This window comes from Gavia stellata, chromosome 10 (assembly GCF_030936135.1).
Source record: "Gavia stellata isolate bGavSte3 chromosome 10, bGavSte3.hap2, whole genome shotgun sequence".
Lineage (NCBI taxonomy): Eukaryota > Metazoa > Chordata > Aves > Gaviiformes > Gaviidae > Gavia > Gavia stellata.
Genome location: NC_082603.1, coordinates 2,920,581 through 2,938,250, shown reverse-complemented (window position 1 = coordinate 2,938,250; position 17,670 = coordinate 2,920,581). Strand labels below are relative to the sequence as shown.

At 37.5% G+C, this 17,670-nt stretch overlaps 1 protein-coding gene across 1 annotated transcript; it reads left to right on the top strand.

The window, feature by feature from the left end:
• Positions 1-426: 426 nt before the first annotated feature.
• ODR4 (odr-4 GPCR localization factor homolog) lies at positions 427-17,388 on the top strand. Its single transcript, XM_009811839.2, has 14 exons — positions 427-460; positions 1,196-1,330; positions 1,763-1,894; positions 2,283-2,378; positions 3,522-3,628; positions 4,359-4,395; positions 4,513-4,653; positions 5,278-5,373; positions 5,896-5,961; positions 7,287-7,415; positions 8,104-8,194; positions 9,631-9,816; positions 14,907-14,999; positions 16,219-17,388. The coding sequence occupies exons 2-14, from the start codon at positions 1,232-1,234 to the stop codon at positions 16,284-16,286; spliced, it is 1,341 nt and encodes a 446-aa protein (XP_009810141.2). The 5' UTR covers positions 427-460; positions 1,196-1,231; the 3' UTR covers positions 16,287-17,388.
• Positions 17,389-17,670: the final 282 nt, after the last annotated feature.

Genomic DNA, 17,670 nt, shown 5'->3' with positions numbered 1-17,670 from the left:
TATAGCTGCTGGTTGAGGTGTGAAAGCCGCTGAAATCGAGACAGGAGTCCCGAAGGCTTCGTCTCGAAGCTCTCCACGACCCGCTCGCCTTTCTAAGGCGTCCTGTGCGCCCGGGAGATGCAGGAGGAGGCGTTACCCCTTCCGCCACCCAAAGCATGGCGGCGCTGGCGGGGAGCTCTCCCTCTGCGCGCCCTTTTCCCGCGCTCGGGTCTGGCTTGGCGTGCGTCATCCTTCTGCGCCGGGGCGCGAGCGGCGCCTGCCGGTGACGCGGGCAATGGCCACCTCAGTGCTCGGCTGAGGCGGCGGCGCTGAGGTGGCGGTGGCCGAGCGTGGGGACCCGGCGGTGGCCGCGCCCGTCAGGCTAGTGCGGGGAGCGCGGGGAGTGGCCCGAGCCCTGAGGCGGTGCGGGAGCTGTGCGGGAGCGACCGCCGAGGTGTGGGCCGGGCTGAGCTGAGCTGAGGTGGGTGACACCTTTCCTCCTCGCCCCGGTCCAGAGCTTCAGCTCTGCCATCCCTGTGTAGCTTTCTGCAGCAGGCACCTTTGCGGGGACTCAGAATGCCCTTTGCTTCCTCACCATGTGCTCTTTGGCTTTAGAGTTTTCATCGTTAATTTTTGTGAAAGTCCTCAATGCATGAAGCCGTTTTCAGAATAGGCCTGCATGGAAGGGGGGAGTGTCTGGGGCAGTCCCCGTGTCCTGGATTCATGTGGCTACTGATGGGAGCAGTAAAGATGGCCTTTTGGATAGTCCACAGATGCTGGACTTGTAATGCCTTAGGAATTGGAATGAAAATTGTGCATGGCATGTTCAGGTGTGGAATTGAGCAAGTTCCTCAAAGAGGAATGTGAATGCAAAAATGCACACTTTACATTCTGGTATGTGATGAAACATGATGCAGCAAGAAATTGTTGCTTGGAGACATGTTTTTCCTAGCATTTGATTGTATGACTTGCCATGTCATTTCAGTGGTAGGTATTTAAAATGGTTTTCTTTCAAATAAGGGTCACATAATTCTTCCTCTGGTAGAGGGAGTTATGTTTTTCATTTAAAAAAACAAACTTAGTGAAGCTACTTAACTAACCTTTGTTGACAGATAAAGTATTAATCTATTCAGGATCTTCATGTGAGATTCTTATTGTCAGGTAACAGGTGTCGTATATATACTTTCTTTGACTTTATACATTATTTGTTTTGTAGGTTGAAACTACAATACTTAGTCTTAAACCTGCAGCAATGGGTAGAACTTACTTTGTTGAGGAAGCTGTTGGGCAGTATCTCTCAGACCTCAGCACAAAATTACAGCCTTATGTCACTGGCCTGTTAATAGGGCAGGTAAGTGTGCAATATTTGAAGTCTGTTCCATTCATTCATGTTAATAGGGGAAAACCCCCTTGGCCTTAATCATCTGGGATAAGTCCATTAACATCACATTGAGCTTGTGTAGTGCAGGAGGGTGGTAATATGACCAGAAGGGACTTCTGTAAATGGTTCACAGTGTCAACTAACTGCTCAAGTCTTTTAAAATCATTTTGTGAAAGAGATGACACACAGAAAAGAAATTAAAATCTTAAAGATAAAACTTGTCACTAAAGGCGGCTTTAAGACAAAAGCAAATTCATGAAGGTATTATTTTTGTAACAGATTACTATAGAGTTTAACGATACCTGCTGTAAAGCACACCTTACGGTTACTATATTACACAGTATACTCTCAGATTTGATATTAACCTCATGGTATATTTGCTTATATTGATGTTTTTGAAAGTGTTCCCCGCAAAAAGACTACGTAATTCGGGCTGTTCGAACACCTCCAAAGGAGGAGCAGAAGGAAGACAACATCAGTACTTCAAAACTGGCATCCATTGATGAAGAATGGATAACTACACACGCCAGTCAGGTACCACAGTATGAGTGAATGAAGGGTGTGGGAAGAACAGAAAGGAAGTAAGACTTAGAAAAACCAGCTCATCGCTTGTGTAGTCTCAAGCCTTTTTCTTGAAGTAAAAGAACCTTCCTAACCACTCTAGGCACAGATATTTTAAACCAAAATATCTGTATTGTTTTCAAAGTTAATGATGAAACAGGGACTTGATAGGAATGAAGCGAGAAAATTTGCTAGGTGCTGTCTTCCTACATTTCAGAGGAACCTGTATGTGAAAAACAGTCTTGCTTATTTCATTTCTGCTCTTGATGCATACTTGTCTCATTAGAAGTTTTTGATAGATCAAGTTCATGGTTGCTAGATCTCTGATTCCTATTAATACCTGTTCATTTCTATTTTTAAGGTTTCTAGAATGCTTCCTGGAGGCTTATTAGTTCTTGGTGTATTTATTATTACAACTCCAGAACTGTCAAAAGATAGTCAAAACGCTTTGCGCAAGGTAAGTATACTTCCTGGTGGAAAGACAGGAATATCTTTAGGTGTGTAACTGAAGAATTTTCTATCATTGTCTTGAGTATTAATGGTTGTTTTGTTGTTTTATTTCTGACAGCACAAAAGTTCTGGTTTGATGTATGGTTTTGAGACTGAAACCTCAGAAATCACTGTCCTGTGGGACTGTACCAGAGCTTGTATTTGCTAACTTTCTGTTTCTTGTGATGTTTGTTACTGCGATAGCAAATCTTACTGTATTTACTGAAAGTGGACATTCTAGCTTAAGGAAAACATCTTCAAGGTTTATATTAAGCTAAATCCTTGTGGCACAATTGTTAGTAGTGGTAGCATGTTAGCTTTTTTTGACTGAATGAATTGTTCAGATTAGAGATGTTTACAATAGTGAAAGATCTATAGTTCTGATTTCTTTAAAAGGAATTTCTTGTATAGAACTAGTGGTATTTGACTTCGGTGTGTGGGGTTATATTTAAAAACTACTTGGAATGTGCTGCTGTCTGATAGACATAAAATGCATTTTTATTACAGTATTGGGACATCTAGTGCCACATTTAGTTTCTGTTCTGTAGATGTAGGTTCATTTTATTGTTTTCTTAAGGTAAGCATGATAAGCAATTTAAACATGAGTTGGTTTTGAAACCTAAGGTCCAAGATTCAATTTTGGCAGTGCAATGCAACCACATCTCAGTTGTGATTACTGAAACTAGTAGCCAACAAAAAAAGGTGAGCTGTGTTCAGGTGATCAGTGATTCCTGAATTAAAATTTGGTTTTTTTGAAATAGTAGCTATTTCACACAGCTGTCTTTCCGGATCCTCAACTGATAGGCATAAAGCTGTAGCGCTTTTGTAGGGAGAAAAGCATACAGGTTGAATATGTGAATGTGTGTTGCTTGGTTCAGTTTATAAGGAAGCTGAACTAAGATTTTACAAGCAACTTTTGCTTTGGAGTAGTTGCCTATGAATCTTTGTTGAATGTTCTTTTAACATGACATTTTGGTGACGTGTAAGCTGTATTTCCTGTTTATACAGAATTATGATATCACCGGGATAGAACTTTATTGCAAGACTCTTTTCCAGAAATTGTAATGCATTATTTTTGTGGAAAAATCCATAATACTTTTTTCATCTTTAGCTAATCTTCTCAGTGGAAAAGTCCTTGACTAAAAGAAGGCTTTGGAAACCTGCTGAAGAGGAGGTCTCGGACAGAGCAGCTCTTCAAATTTGTTCTGCTACAAAGAAGTATCCTTTATGAGGAAGCTCTGTTGCTCGAGACTGCTACCCCCAACCTTGTTTCTGTAGTTATTTCTGAATAAATGATAAATTGGGAGGGGAAAGTTGTTTGAGTTCAGATAGGCATAGATCAGTAAGTTGAAATCCTGGAGTTTTCTGATTAGCCATGAGTAAGACTATTGACTGTCTTATCCTTGCAAAATTTCCATCGTCTCTTACTGTTAGGTTTGTGTGTGTGGTGGCATCAAATTATGCCTTCCCCAGACAGTTTTGATTTGCATAAATTGAGGAAAACATCTAAAATACTGCATAGCTTCTTGAGCTTGCTGTTACCCATGATACTTACATGGGAGTGGGGAAGTAGTGGGCATGTGGGATCTGTACTAGTGCTGCAGAAGAATGCTGGGTCTGTTGATAATGAGGTAATACAAGGAGAGAAAACAAGGTTTTTCCTTGGAGAGGTGAGAGAGACGAGGACCAATTGCAAATTGGTGCATTGGTGGTTCTTCCTGTGAATACCTATTGATCTTAATATATTTGTAAGAGATGGACAGCATCACTATGATAGTTGGAGTTTACAGTTGAATGTTTTTCCACTTTTTTACACTAATGAAAGGTGAGAATTTTCTTCAGAGCACAAATTAGCTCAACAAAGAGGTTAAGAAAAGGACAAAGTAATTGCGAATTTTCTTACTCGTTTTTTTGCTTTCCACTGGATCTTTTTCTTTAAGTAACAAAGAGTAGTTTGCCGAACCTATGATGTACAAGATCCAAAGGTAAGCTCGTCATTTTGTGTGTCATATACAGCTTTTAATGCATGACGAGTAACGTTTCAAATAAATCTGAGTTACAGTGTTTTGTATAGATGCTTTATTGCTTATTTCTGCTCTCAGAGTTCAGCTAAACCAGCAGATTGGAAATATCAGAGTGCTCTGTCTGCTTCCTGGTTAGCTTTGGACTGCACAGTAAATGTTAATATTCACATTCCACTTCTTGCTACTTCACCAAACCATGACTTGGAGAAGAATACCAAGGTAACTAACTGGCTGCCCGTATTTTGTAGTTGGTCTCTACACTACTTTTTCTGTTGGAAATTAAATGAGAGAGAAAGATTCGAGTAGCGTGAGTAGAGGAGTAGGACTAATCAATGGAGAATGTTTGGCAGTTGTTCCTCTTTTAAATGTAATTTGAAATTACTATGAAGCATTCATAGTATAAAAAATGCAGATAGTTTTTCTTCTGCTGCGCTTAGTGTTGGCAGTTTCCTTTGCTCAAAATTATTTAGCAATTGTCATGATTATTCCAACTAAAGTCTCTTCTGCTTCACCTAGCAAAGGTTACATACAATGAGAACAGGGGTGTGGGGTGCTTTTAATATGAATTCACTTTCAATAGGCTGCATCCCTCTACAAAAATAAAATCCCTGGGGTAGCACTTAATTATTTTGAAATGCTTGTTTCTTAATGGATATATTCTGAACATGTTGGTATTAAGATTTAGCCTTGGAAAAACATATAGACAGATTTTTCAGAGACTTTAGAACTCTTTTGGAGTAACTGTTGAAACATCTATTTCTGTAATTTTCAGCATGATACTGTCCAACTCTTAGTGAAATTTTCTTTCCTCTTATGAGATTTTTGTTTTCACTTTTTTTAAAGAATGGATTAAATCGATGGTCAAAACAGATAGAAGACAGTGTTTTTCTGATCAATGGACAAGTTAAAGGTGATGATACAGAACTACTGGAAGGGCAGGTGAGTACCGAACAACAAGGAATTGAACTCTTAATAGATGTGTAGTTAGAACCTCCAGTGTGATAAAGCATTGACTGAGATGCCTTCTGTACAACATGTGTTGATCTAATTGGCCTGTTTCAAATAACTAATAATGCAGGACTGGTTGTGTTCCCATCTTCATTGCTGCAAATTGCCTCTTCTTCCTCTGGCAATGCGAACGCAACAATTATATGTGAAGTAAGACTTCACAAATTTCTGTATGCTGTCTCGTTAAAGAACATGAGTAAGGTGTGAATGTAGGTGATGAGGTATCAAAGACCTACGTATGGCTAAATGTTTAACAGAGAGTGGAAACACATTGTTTGGCTGATGCATTCATCTCTCCTTTCAGTTTTGTAATTATATTCTCATGGCTGTTTCCTATGTGCCATTTTTCTCTCTTAAAAGCTATAAACTAGGGCATGTTTTATACCGTAATGATTTTGATTCAGTGAGATTTTTTTTTCCTGTTTCATGACACAAAGAATTTTTTTCCTTCAGAAAAAGTTAAGAGGAAATACTCAATCCAGCGCTCAGTTTTCTGATGTCAAGGTTCTGACACAGCTGGTACGTATTTAGTGGTTTGTAAAGTATAACCTCTCTGCTAGCTTATAAAATAGAATAAAAAATAAAAGAACATTCTGAATTATTGTCTAGAAATCCAGTTTACTTTAAGACTTTTTATTCCCCCATGGATATTGACTGTGAAACTGTGGACAGGTATTTCGTGTCTTTGAAAATTCTCATAACCACGTTGTCTAAGAACTGCACAGTACAGCTGCAAGGAAAATTTGAAAAACTGGTTATCGAAATAAAGTCCCGCAAACTAATTCATTTGGTAGTAGGATACCTGCGTACATTGATTTCAAGGTGACTTTGCATTGTTCTGAAGTTCAGAATCGCCCCCGTGCTTCAACTTGTCACAGCTAGCTATGGACGTTTACTTGAATGCTTTCATCAGAAGCTCAGTCACTAGTTTTGGATTAAGGTACAGATCCTGTGAGCTGAATCATAATCTGGAGCTGTTGGGTCTGTGTCAGGAGTCTCATCTCTACCAGAGGTTATGCTGACTTGAACCCTGAATTAGACACCCCAGTCTAGGTCCTAAAGTCCAAATGTGTCCAGGCATTGTTTTGTAGGCTTCTTGCATGGCACAGGCCGTCCTGGTTTGTCAGGTAGCTCCTGGTTTCTCTAAAGTTATGTTTACCAAACTTTTAGAAATGTATAAAATGCCATTCTCAAGACTTGATGAAGCTGCTTCTGTTGTTACATTGTCCCATTTGCCTCAGAGAAAAGAAAGCTTTTCATTTTGGCAGAAGTAATTCATGGAGTTCACGTGGAAGCTATACATCCCCGTGTTTCCAGGTGTTGTCTTAGACTGCTTCATGCAGCACACTCATTGTTTTGGTAATTAGGGTGAATATTTCTAGGCAACAGTTTGATACAGTTTTAAATGTGACCACATTTATAATTTAGTACTGACTGATGGGATGACTCTCAGTATACCACAGGTTATGCTTACTATACAGTAAACATACAAACTTCATCGTTTAAAAAAATAATTTTAAAAAGGTTTCTAGATTGCAGGACTAATATTAGCCAAAAGTTACTTGCCTGGAAACTTTTAGAAATCTTACAGACACAAATATTTAAATTGCAAGAAATAAAATGTCTGGAGAAGTAAATACTTTTTACATAATGGAAAAGGAGAGAGATTTTAGTCTTAACTAACAAAACTGAAAAAAACCACCTTAGAGATAGAAATTATGAGGGAAAGCAGGTTATATGTAAACATCTTAAGGTATGCTATTAATTTCCTAGTTCTGTTTTTTGTTACTCATGCTGCAAGTGCCTTGGTAACAAGATAAAACTGAAATGTGTTTATTTTTCAGTCCCAGGGTTCCAGTCATAGATCAACAGCCACAATCCAGGTCTGCAGTGCTTCCATAAATCTCAAAGGTGCTGTGAAATGCAGAGCCTACATACATAACAACAAGCCAAAAGTTAAAGAAGCTATTCAGGTAGTGAAAAGGTGGTTAGTTCATCAGAAATGTTTTTTCTGAAATACATGACACTTGTTATACTGATTTTTCTTTGCCAAAATGACTTGGTCTAAACTGGGGTCAGAATGTTCATCCCCTTGAACATACGGGTTGTTTTAGAAACCGTCTTTATGCATGTGTGATGAATTCAGGTTTTTTTTCACTTCTAGCAGGTTATGTCTTCTGTTGCTAAGGCCGTTCTCTGATGAATCTTTGCACAAATTGTCAAAGTGATTAGGCTGGGACAAATTTTCTTAGAATTAAGAAAAAGTAAGAGACTATGTTTGTGTAGTGGGAAAATACAGATTTTTTTTCTTTTTTGTTCAGTGATTATTCTTTTTTTATTTTTTTCCCCTTACTGAGTCAATGCCTTGTCATAATTTTTGTTTGTTTTTAACAGTAATGTCTGTAAGTTGTCAGTTACTACTCTAGCAATACTAAAATCTTCCTCGGCTTTTCATTTTCGTTTTATTGTTTTCTTTCTTTCTGTTGACGTTGGCTTCTCTTTATTGGACTTTTTAAAATTCTCTTTTGAATTTTTATTTTTTGGAAAAACTATTCTTTCAACACGGGTTAAACCTATGAGGGACTACTTCTTTGTTTCTTACTAGTCAAAAGCTTTGCAAATGGCTTTTCTATTACTGATGTTTTCTCTTTGTTCTTGCAGGCTTTGAAAAGAGACATAATAAACACATTGAGTGATCGTTGTGAAATACTCTTTGAAGATCTCATTATAAATGAAGGACCTCACAAAAAAAGTAGGAATTCAGAGAAAAAACAGCTTACATTTGCAGTGAATTTTGGTTCTTGTAGAAAATTCTGCTGGTGTACTGAAGTTCCAGTATGGTTAGAGCAGAATAAAAAGCAAATGGCACAATTTCTGTTTGGCAGCCTTGACTTTTTCTTAAATCATGAGAATTTTTGTCAAGTTCAGATATGTTCTTTGGCATCACAACCTTCTAACAAAGTTTGTGTTCAGTTCTCATGGCCACAAAGTGCAATTTCAGCTTCTTTCTCACCGATCAGAAATTTTGTAATTTTAAAAAATTCTGTAGTTGAAACTCCTGTTGCTGAAGTTCTAACTGTAACTTGCACGTTTTTAATTTTTTATTTTTTTTTTAAATCACTCTATGGTATTCCTATTAATATTGAAGTATGTTAAAACTTAGTAGGATACAGAGAACCAGCTGGACATGGCCTTCCCTGTTCTTATATCACCTATGTTACAAATGCTAGTGGACGTGAGCTCTGAAGTTCAATAGTTCATCTTCGTTAAATTAAATATGGTATGGTATGTGGTGATTACGATGTGAAGAAGTATCCTGATTATTTTTTTTTTCCTTAGTAACTATACAAATATATCTGTGTTGTCTCTGTGTTGTCTCTGCCCCCTCACCTTATTGCTCTTCATCAAATACCATTTTACAAGCTTTGTGTCGTTTAAAGAAGTAAATCTTATTTCAGCATCATGAATTAGCATTAGCTTGAATTTAACAGAGCACCACGCAGAGGCCAGAACACAATGCAAATTGATCTAATGAAAATAAAACTTCTGATCGTGATTATATTAAAAACTAAGGGGGTATATGCTGAGACCAGATCTCCTAGCTCATGCTGGGTGTAAGGAAAAACGATTCATATTCAGAATTACCATTTACTTTAGGGTAACGTCGTTCGTTTTGGTGTTAGCCAGCTTTATCCAACGTGCGTGATTTAAACTTGTTTTCAATTGCATGCAGTTTTCAGTTTCCCCTTTAGGTGGCACCCGTACTTCGTGGCTTTAAGTATGGCATAAAGCAGCCGAGTGTTAGCAATCCTTTGTGGTGTTGAAATCATATGCTGTTCTGTGTACGCTCTTATCTGCAGTCTTTCCCCGAGTTCTTTTGCTAGTCATTCTAAACATGAAAACAGGTCTGTTTAGCATTTTATGGTCCGTTTTGGAAGTGTCTTGGGTATTTCTGGAGACACTAATGTAAGAACATAAATCAGTGTAAGAGCAGCCAAAACTTTCATTAAACAGTAACAGCTAAATAAGCCATGCCTGAAAACAGGATTTTTACATGGAAACCTTGAGCAGTTGTTTTGCAATAACTTTATCTTATGGTCAGAGATTAATGAGGACTCTTATCATAACTGGCAAGGCTTTTATTTGGCTTTTTATTTTATTTTTATTTTTCCCCCCTTTTTCTTTTAGATTTTGAGAGGGAATATCATATCTTACCTCAGAGACTGTTTGTCCCTGTTGCTGGGTCCAGTGTGATGCTCAGTGATTATAAGTTTGGTGATGAGGCCTCTGGAGAAATTCAGGAACGTTTTGTTGAGATGTTGGATCAATCTGTGCAAGCTGAAGATATCCATATAGCAGAGGAAATTACCACAGGTAAATACCGTATCTGAGAATCGGGATAGCCTGCATCACGGATTACAAAAGTGTTGACTAATGGCATAGGACACTTATCCAGATCCAGATACGCTTAAAAGTTGGCTTACTTCATATGAAGCTCTAAGCGTTTGTATCAGCCTGATTACAGTTTAAATATATTTGTGAAAAGTGGTAACGGTTCTTGCAGTTTTTGTATTTGACTTGTAACAGACATCTCTCTCTTTCGTCTCTCAAATATTTTGCTGTTTCACTGCGTTATCTCTGCGAGCGTGATTGCAGCCCATGAACTGCAGTTCAGTTGAACAAGGTTTGCATGCATTACTCTGCACATGAATTAAGGATGATCCTATTTTGCCAAATAAACTAAAAAAAACGTGTAAAGCTTTATATTCTGGTTACTTTTTCAGTAGTTCAACTTTGCTGGTTTAAGAGCTGAGTAGTTCTAATACTACTTAGAATAAATTGGAATATGAAGTTGAGCACTTTAGTCAAATCTGTTTTTTCACTAAATATTAAAAAATACATATATAGTCTAATGTGTCTTTCAGTAAGTTCTCAAGCTAGAACCTGACTCTTTCAAAAATACAAAGTACCTTCCTTTGTTCTGAGTGTTTTAATTTATGTATCAAATGCAGTGCCCAAAACTGAAGTTTTGTGATTCACCCAAAATGGAAAGAAAATTGAGGAAGTTTTTTGTTTTCTACTGAGTGTCTTATAAGTTTATGATCTGATAGTGAGACTGTTATATTTCTTTTAATACAGATATTTTGCTATAATCTAGGTACTGACTTTCTTTTTCTGAATATTTCTGATTTATATAGTTTCCTCTTGTTCGGCTTTTTTCCCCATATGGCTTTGATTTCAATGTAAGAGTCAAATCTGTAGTTGAAATGCATCTAATACTTCCTGTGATCTTATGGAAGAGATTTCTTTTCTTCCCTTTTCCCCCCCCCATCAGTGTGAATATGAGCTACAGGTTACAGTTTTATAATTTAAGTTTAAAAAAAATAATAACACTAATTGTCAGATAAGAACTTGGGACACTTTTTGATGTTGGTATTTAGGGACAAAAAATGGAAAATGTAGCCATGAGCTTGCTGTGTAGGATGAACTGTGACTACTCATATTCTGCTTGACCTACTTGTTCACTTGGAGGGGTTTTTGAGTTTCTTAATTTCAGAGCTAACCATAAATTCTTAAGTCTTTCTAAATTAATTAGTTTTCCCAGGTTTTAACTAAACCTGTTAGCAGTGAATCTGACTCATTATCTTGAGAAATAAAAGCTGTACACAGCTCAAGAACCTCAAGAAAAACAGGAAAGCCAATAAAAATCTCTCTTGCATTATGAGAGTAACTTTAGTAATTTTAAAGCTAATTATTACTGAGCTTTAAGGAATTAGTATAACTTAGGGAGGCAAATTATTATTGTTGTAGCAGTGGAGATAGGCGTGGGAGGGAGAGGGAAGATGAGTCAGTTTAGCTGTATTGCTTGTGTAAGGATGTATGATCTGGAGGTAGGAAGAAAGCACGGTTAGACTAACAGCAATGCATCACAAAGGTTTGATGCCATTAATACATGTAAAATGATGACCAGGTAGCTCACAAAATGAGTTGGGTGTTCTTGTAGCTTGCTGGTTATAGAGTTAGGTGTGTGGGATTTATTTTCTTTTTTTAAAAAAGTGTGTATTAAAGTAGGTGCATAGCAGAGGAAAGGGAAAAACATAAAAGAGGATTTCGGAAAAAAACAGACTGGCCTTGTCCCAGTGAACACCATCAAGTTTGTCCATAGAATGTGTTCTGTTAATAGCGATGATAATGCTCTAAGCACAGCGCTGTTCGATTCTGATAATTATTGTTATGGCATAACTTGTGGTTTATTAAAATCACAAGTTATTTGTACATTTTTATTAACACCAGGAAGGCCATTTTAGAAGTTAGACCTGTTAACTGTGTAAGGAAAATGTTCTGCATTGTAAGAAAAAGCATTAATTTTGCAATTTGATTTTTATTGGTACTTTGGTATGAAGTGTCTAAGTAATGCTGTAAATATGTTTTTGTGACATAATAAGAGTTTGAGGTTTCCTCTGTGTAAAAGCTTTTTCAATGCATCATTCCAATTTGGGTAGCATTTGTTTCTCAAAGCTTAGTGCTATCTTTATTAATAATAGTCAATATTTAGTAATGGTATAAAAATTGGTTTGTAGTGAATTTTGACATCAGCCTTTCTGTTTCTATCAAAATTCCTGTGGTCTTAGGCACCAACCTTGAATTAACTGGAAATGCTATCTGTAGCTAAGTTCTGGGGAAAGTTTGCTGATAAGAAGGATTGTTTAAAATTCAAGAACATGAGCAGGCTTTTCAAATAATTTCTTTTTTTGTTGCTCTCTAAAATACGCACTTGAGAAGAAGAGGATCTAATCAGCATAGCCAAAAGATTTATTTTTAAGCAGCTTCTAGTCAAAACATGTGAAATAAAGGTATTTTGAGAAGGTCAGTTTTATGTGCTCACTTAGTACGGCCTTTGCTGCTGTCTCGTTCAGTTTTATTCTCTTCATTCTTTGTACAGTCCTCCAGTGAGGTCACTACTGGATCATGCTTTTAAATTGTTACATGGAAAATAGAAAGTAAAAACTGACCTATTTGTAATTGAAAGCTATAAATAGCTCTAACACTGTAGTTTCAAGGTATTTAGTGCTTTAATACAAGCAATTGAAAGCTCTGCATTTATGATTGGCTTTACTAAATCCCTGCTCCTCCTTGGTGCAGGGAGTGGGGGTGGTGTTTTAAGTACTCTGAGTGGATAAACATAAATAAGACCTCAGTGGTGGTAATCGCTTCCCCATCTTTGTTAGCAAATTGAAGAATTAATGAAGAATTAAGGATTAATATAATTGATAATAGAAAGCATCTGTTTTTGAAAACGTTTTGTGTGATTTATACTACAGATGCTTCAAATGCAACTCCTCCACAACTTAATGGCATAAATGCCTTCAGTAACTAAATAGCTCGAGGGTGTTTCTTTCTTCTTTCTTTTTTCTTTTTTCCCCTTTTTCTTTTTTCCCTCTTTCTCCCCACCCCCCCCCCCCCCGCCCCGAGCAAGTGAGCATTGCTGCCTTGATGTGCAGCTTCAAAAGTTATCTTCAGAAGACTGCAACCGTTCTTACGAACATGCAAAGAAACAAAGTTAGAGGGCACAAACTATCCTACTTGCTCATCAAAACTAAAGCAGAAAGAAACCTGCTGGATCTAGACTTCAAAGGTGACCCAAGAAATGTGGTCAGCTTCTCTAAAAGTGGTAAGTTATTTTAGGGAATTGAAAACTTTATTAAGTAGTTAGGAGAGAATGTGGTGCTCTTACTGTGTTAGCTGAGGTACAAGCAGTACCTAGGTACTTATTAGTAAGTACAGGCTTAAAAAGCTATCTTGTAATAATTAATAATTCGTTTACTCTAGTTGAAAATTTCTGCTCATGTATTAGGCAGGTGAGGGTGTGTTTTCCTTAAACAGAAAAAATAATGATGAAACTATGGCCTCATTTTGGACCAGTGGGCTTCAGAGATATGTGTGAGTGTATCTCTGTATCTTGCTGACCTGTTAAGTTTCATATCGGGCAGTTATTAATTGCTCTGCTGTAGTACGTCCTATACAAAGTCAGTGGGTTCAGGGATAAAAATGGCTAAAGACAAGTCCTAAATGTCTAGTTTGAGTGCTTTTGTGTAACCACAGATCTTGTGCAAGTTTGACTTAAGATTTTGAAGACAATCATGCACATGACTCATCTTAGATGACAGAAACAACCTTTCTGATCACACATCTAGATTATACATTTCCCCCATAGCTAATGATATGATGGAGAAAGTACTTTTCCATGAATCATTTTCATATGAATCATACAAGGGATGTGCCTTATTACTCAGCTATATAATTTGTAATTTATAGGTGATTGACAACCGCACTCTGGAAATGGGAGATCTGTTTTTATTTAGATCAGTATTCATCATGGACTGCTAAAACTTGTTATCTGGTACTGCTGTGGGTTTTTGTTCTTCATCTTCTGAACAAGAACAGTCTCAGCACACCCGTTCTGTTCTTTCCAAAGACATCCAGGTCTCGCTGCAATAGCACAAACACTTTCTCTTACTGTTTACTTGTCCAGAAGATGTCTGCAACAGTAGCTACTGAATTGTAATCAGAACTTTTGACAAGCAATGCCTTAGCAAGCTGTCCTGGGAACAGGAATGCAAATTGAAAACTATTGGCCTACCAGCATCAAGTAGCCTTATCACTGAACTGCGTAGTCCAAAGCATGCTCGCCCTTTGTGGGATAAATTAAGAAATTCAGCTACAGGACTCAATCACCTCAATCCCCTTCTTTCTCTCATCCCCCTCTCTAACAAGCTGCATATAGCCAAGTGATTAGGGAAATCTTTGGAGAGGAAATAGATACGGGTCTGAATCCCATCAGTCTGGAAATAGTCAAGCTCTCTCACATCCTGGCTGAGCAGTCTAAGGATTTAGTAATTGTTCCGAAGGGGAAACGTGTCCTCTGTGCCTGCTCTGAAAGTGTATTTTTAGGGGATCTTCAAAAAGGAATTTCTGCGCTTTGAAAAACGGCATTTATGGCTGTTGGGTAGGGAAATGATGCTGTGCTCACTCTTTCAGTGGCAGTGGGTTTTGCATGTAGCCTGAACTCTGGACAAATGGCTTTGAAGGGAAAACTTTGATCTTGAAAGGTGATTAATGGGTCATTTTGGTAGTTCTCTCTTGGGGTAGTCAAATTCTCCCCAGGTTATGTAAGGGGGGTTGGATATGTTACTCTGGAAGCAGGATGTGGAAGATAACTTTTGGAAGAGGAACTCCCTCCCAAATGTATTGTTTCTCTTTATTTTTACTCTTCCAGCCATATAGAATAGTTTAGTACTGTGCTGTTGCTACTGTACCATTTCTACTTCAATGAACTGTTTTTTCTACCATAAAGGTACTTTATAGTTGATATGAAGTTCTTGGCCTTTTGCTTGAATTCAACTGTAAAACACAACTGTTAGCTTTTCACCTGGTATTTACTTCTTCACTTGATTTCCATGCAGTTAATATTTGTCCAGTTACTGACATCGTGGATGACACACAACAGAAACAACTGACAAAAGCAACATTGCTGTTGAAACTTCAACAAAATATGGGTACGTTACTTCCCTGATTTTGCTATGGCAGTCCAGAAACTATAATGGGCCCTTTCAGTACTGTAAGCTTCTACAGCATTATTAATAAACTGGTGAGATTAATAGAATACTTCTCTAGAATGAGTCCCCATTTCAGTGTTGGAGATGCAGGGTGTTTCTGGGGAAGAAAGAAACATAGCCCGCTGTTGGAACAAAACCAGTATTTGCATTTGTTTGGCCTACAAGTCAATACAAAAGGCTCATGTAGCTTGCTTTCTTTTCTGGAGAGCCACCGCTTCTGTAATGCCGGACTTCAAAAAAACATAACACAGTTGAATGGCTTTGTCAAGTAGGCATCCATAAATCAGCTAGTGACTCACTAATCTTCTTCCGAAGCTGACAAATACACATGGGCTTGGGTGCTAATTGTCAGCCTCAATAATTCAGGAAACACCAGCCACAGAACTCTTCTTTCAAATACAAATTCTCCTTGATACTCCTTCGTTCAGCTCTCATATATCTGTCTGCACTTAGTAAAGTTTTCTTTGCTGTGAGTTTTGACTGTCTTTTCGTATTAAAATGCAGTTACGCTGTAGTCAGCAAAACAGTAACTTTTATTTTCTATTAATTCTTAGAAGTAGAACATGGTAACAGGAAGATTAAAGAGTAATAGCAGTAAATATTTGTTTGCTTTGGATGTAAAAATGTTTACACTTAAATCATCACTCTGATGTTTTGGGTTTTTTGTGTGTCGTCTTCTCAACTACATCAGTAACCAGCATGTTAATCAATAGGAAAATGACTGTTGTGCTACAAAGAGACTTACAGAGTAGATGTAGTGCCACACAGAAAAGAAAAAAACTTAATAGATTTTGTTTCTTAAAGCTTAAAATTTTTGTTATTTTTCCTAGTCTGATTCCTAAAATTAAGCAGTAGTGCAGAGTCAGTGCATTATTTTATGGGCCAGAACATGGCTAAGGTCCTACAGAAGTACGCAGTCAACTGGATTTCTGGAAGGATCCTGCTCTGATTAGAAATGTCATGTGGAGCTTTTATAATTTAAATATCTGACATCTTAGCTTTAGATTTAGGTTTATCAGTGGTAGATAGTTTTTTTGGGGTGGCTCTTGTTGTTTCTCCTCCTGCTTGTCATTCACCTTGACCCTGCCCTCCACACCCTAGCTGCTGATGACTGTGCTGCCCTTGCCACTCACTGAATGCATTTCCTTTGTTATTTTAGGTGTGGTAATAGCAGCTGCTGTCGCAGTCTTTGCATCGATCTTCTCTTTCAATTACTTCAGTGATTAAACTCAAGCAACTGGAGCTTCATAGAAGTATTGGCCAGTTACAGGATGGAAAAATCTGGGTTTCATCTATTAGTAATTAAGAATTGTTGCCTAAATATCACCAGTTAGATGTGCAATACAAATTGTAAAGATAGGTTCAGTTACCTTGTTCCAGCATGCATTTACTATATCAAGTAGAATCATACGGTTACAATATCAAGTAGAAAGTGAATCAAGTTTACAAGAAACTAACCCTGTCACTCTGTATAAATGAATGATAATATTATTTTCTAGAAAGAGCCCTAAACCAATGTAGAACGTTCATTTTCTTCCTACTTGCTGTTTTAATGCAAAATGCTACTACTGGTGTTTTTCAGGCTATTGGTAGGACTCACATAGTTACCTGGTATGACAATTCCTGCTTTAAGGGTTCCTTTGCTAAGAGAAGTATAATTTCATAAAAGTTAATAGGGGAAAAACTGGATTTCATGAAGCCAACATTTCACTATATGCATTGTTTTAGATAATATTGGTTAACTAGCATAATAAGTATACAAATAGTTTCTAGTAGTTTCCAGACTAGACCAATTCAGCATGTAAATACCTTAGTTCAAGACCTGGAGAACCCAGAAATCAATAAAATGATTAGAAATTTTGAGATGCGTACATGCTGCCTTTTATTCAGTGACTCCAGCTCTGATTCAATCATCGTTCTCTTGGAATATTAACTATATCGGCAACAGCTACATCTAGGCAGCCATTGCATATATCTAGAAGATAATCCACGAGTTGTCAAAATTGTTTGCTAATCAAGATTTTTAGAATATAAACAGATAGCTTCCATTATGAGCTATTCTGCTGGGTATGTTAGGTGATAACATTACTGTTTACTTGCCATGAGGAGAGCAGAAAGAGGGAAGAATTCTAGTAAGGTTAATACAGATAATTCGTACATGAAACGTGATGTTTACTTGGATCTGAACTGCAATAGAAAAGAATTCCAGATTTTAGGGCATTTTAATACCACTGCAAATTTCTTTTTTGTGTAAAGGCACTGGAACGCTAAGAAAAAATACAAACACTTTGGTTCTAAAGCATGATCAAGAATGTATTGGGATACTTTTAATAAAAGGCAACTGTGAAAAAGGTATCTTAAATACTATTGCCTCATCTGTGTATTCTGTTTTTACATGTTTGGAAAAAGATCTGCTTTTAGTATTGTAACTATATTTTGGAACAGAGTGTTGATCTTTTGTGCTCAGTATTGCTCAAGTAGGACCTCTCAGAGGAAAGTGAATGTTGTAATGGAGGCACTGTTTTCAGCTGCTGCCTGTTACTCTGTGCAAATGGGTGAAATCAATAGGCAACATGGCATTATGCAGAAGCAGCTGATTCCGGGGGAAATT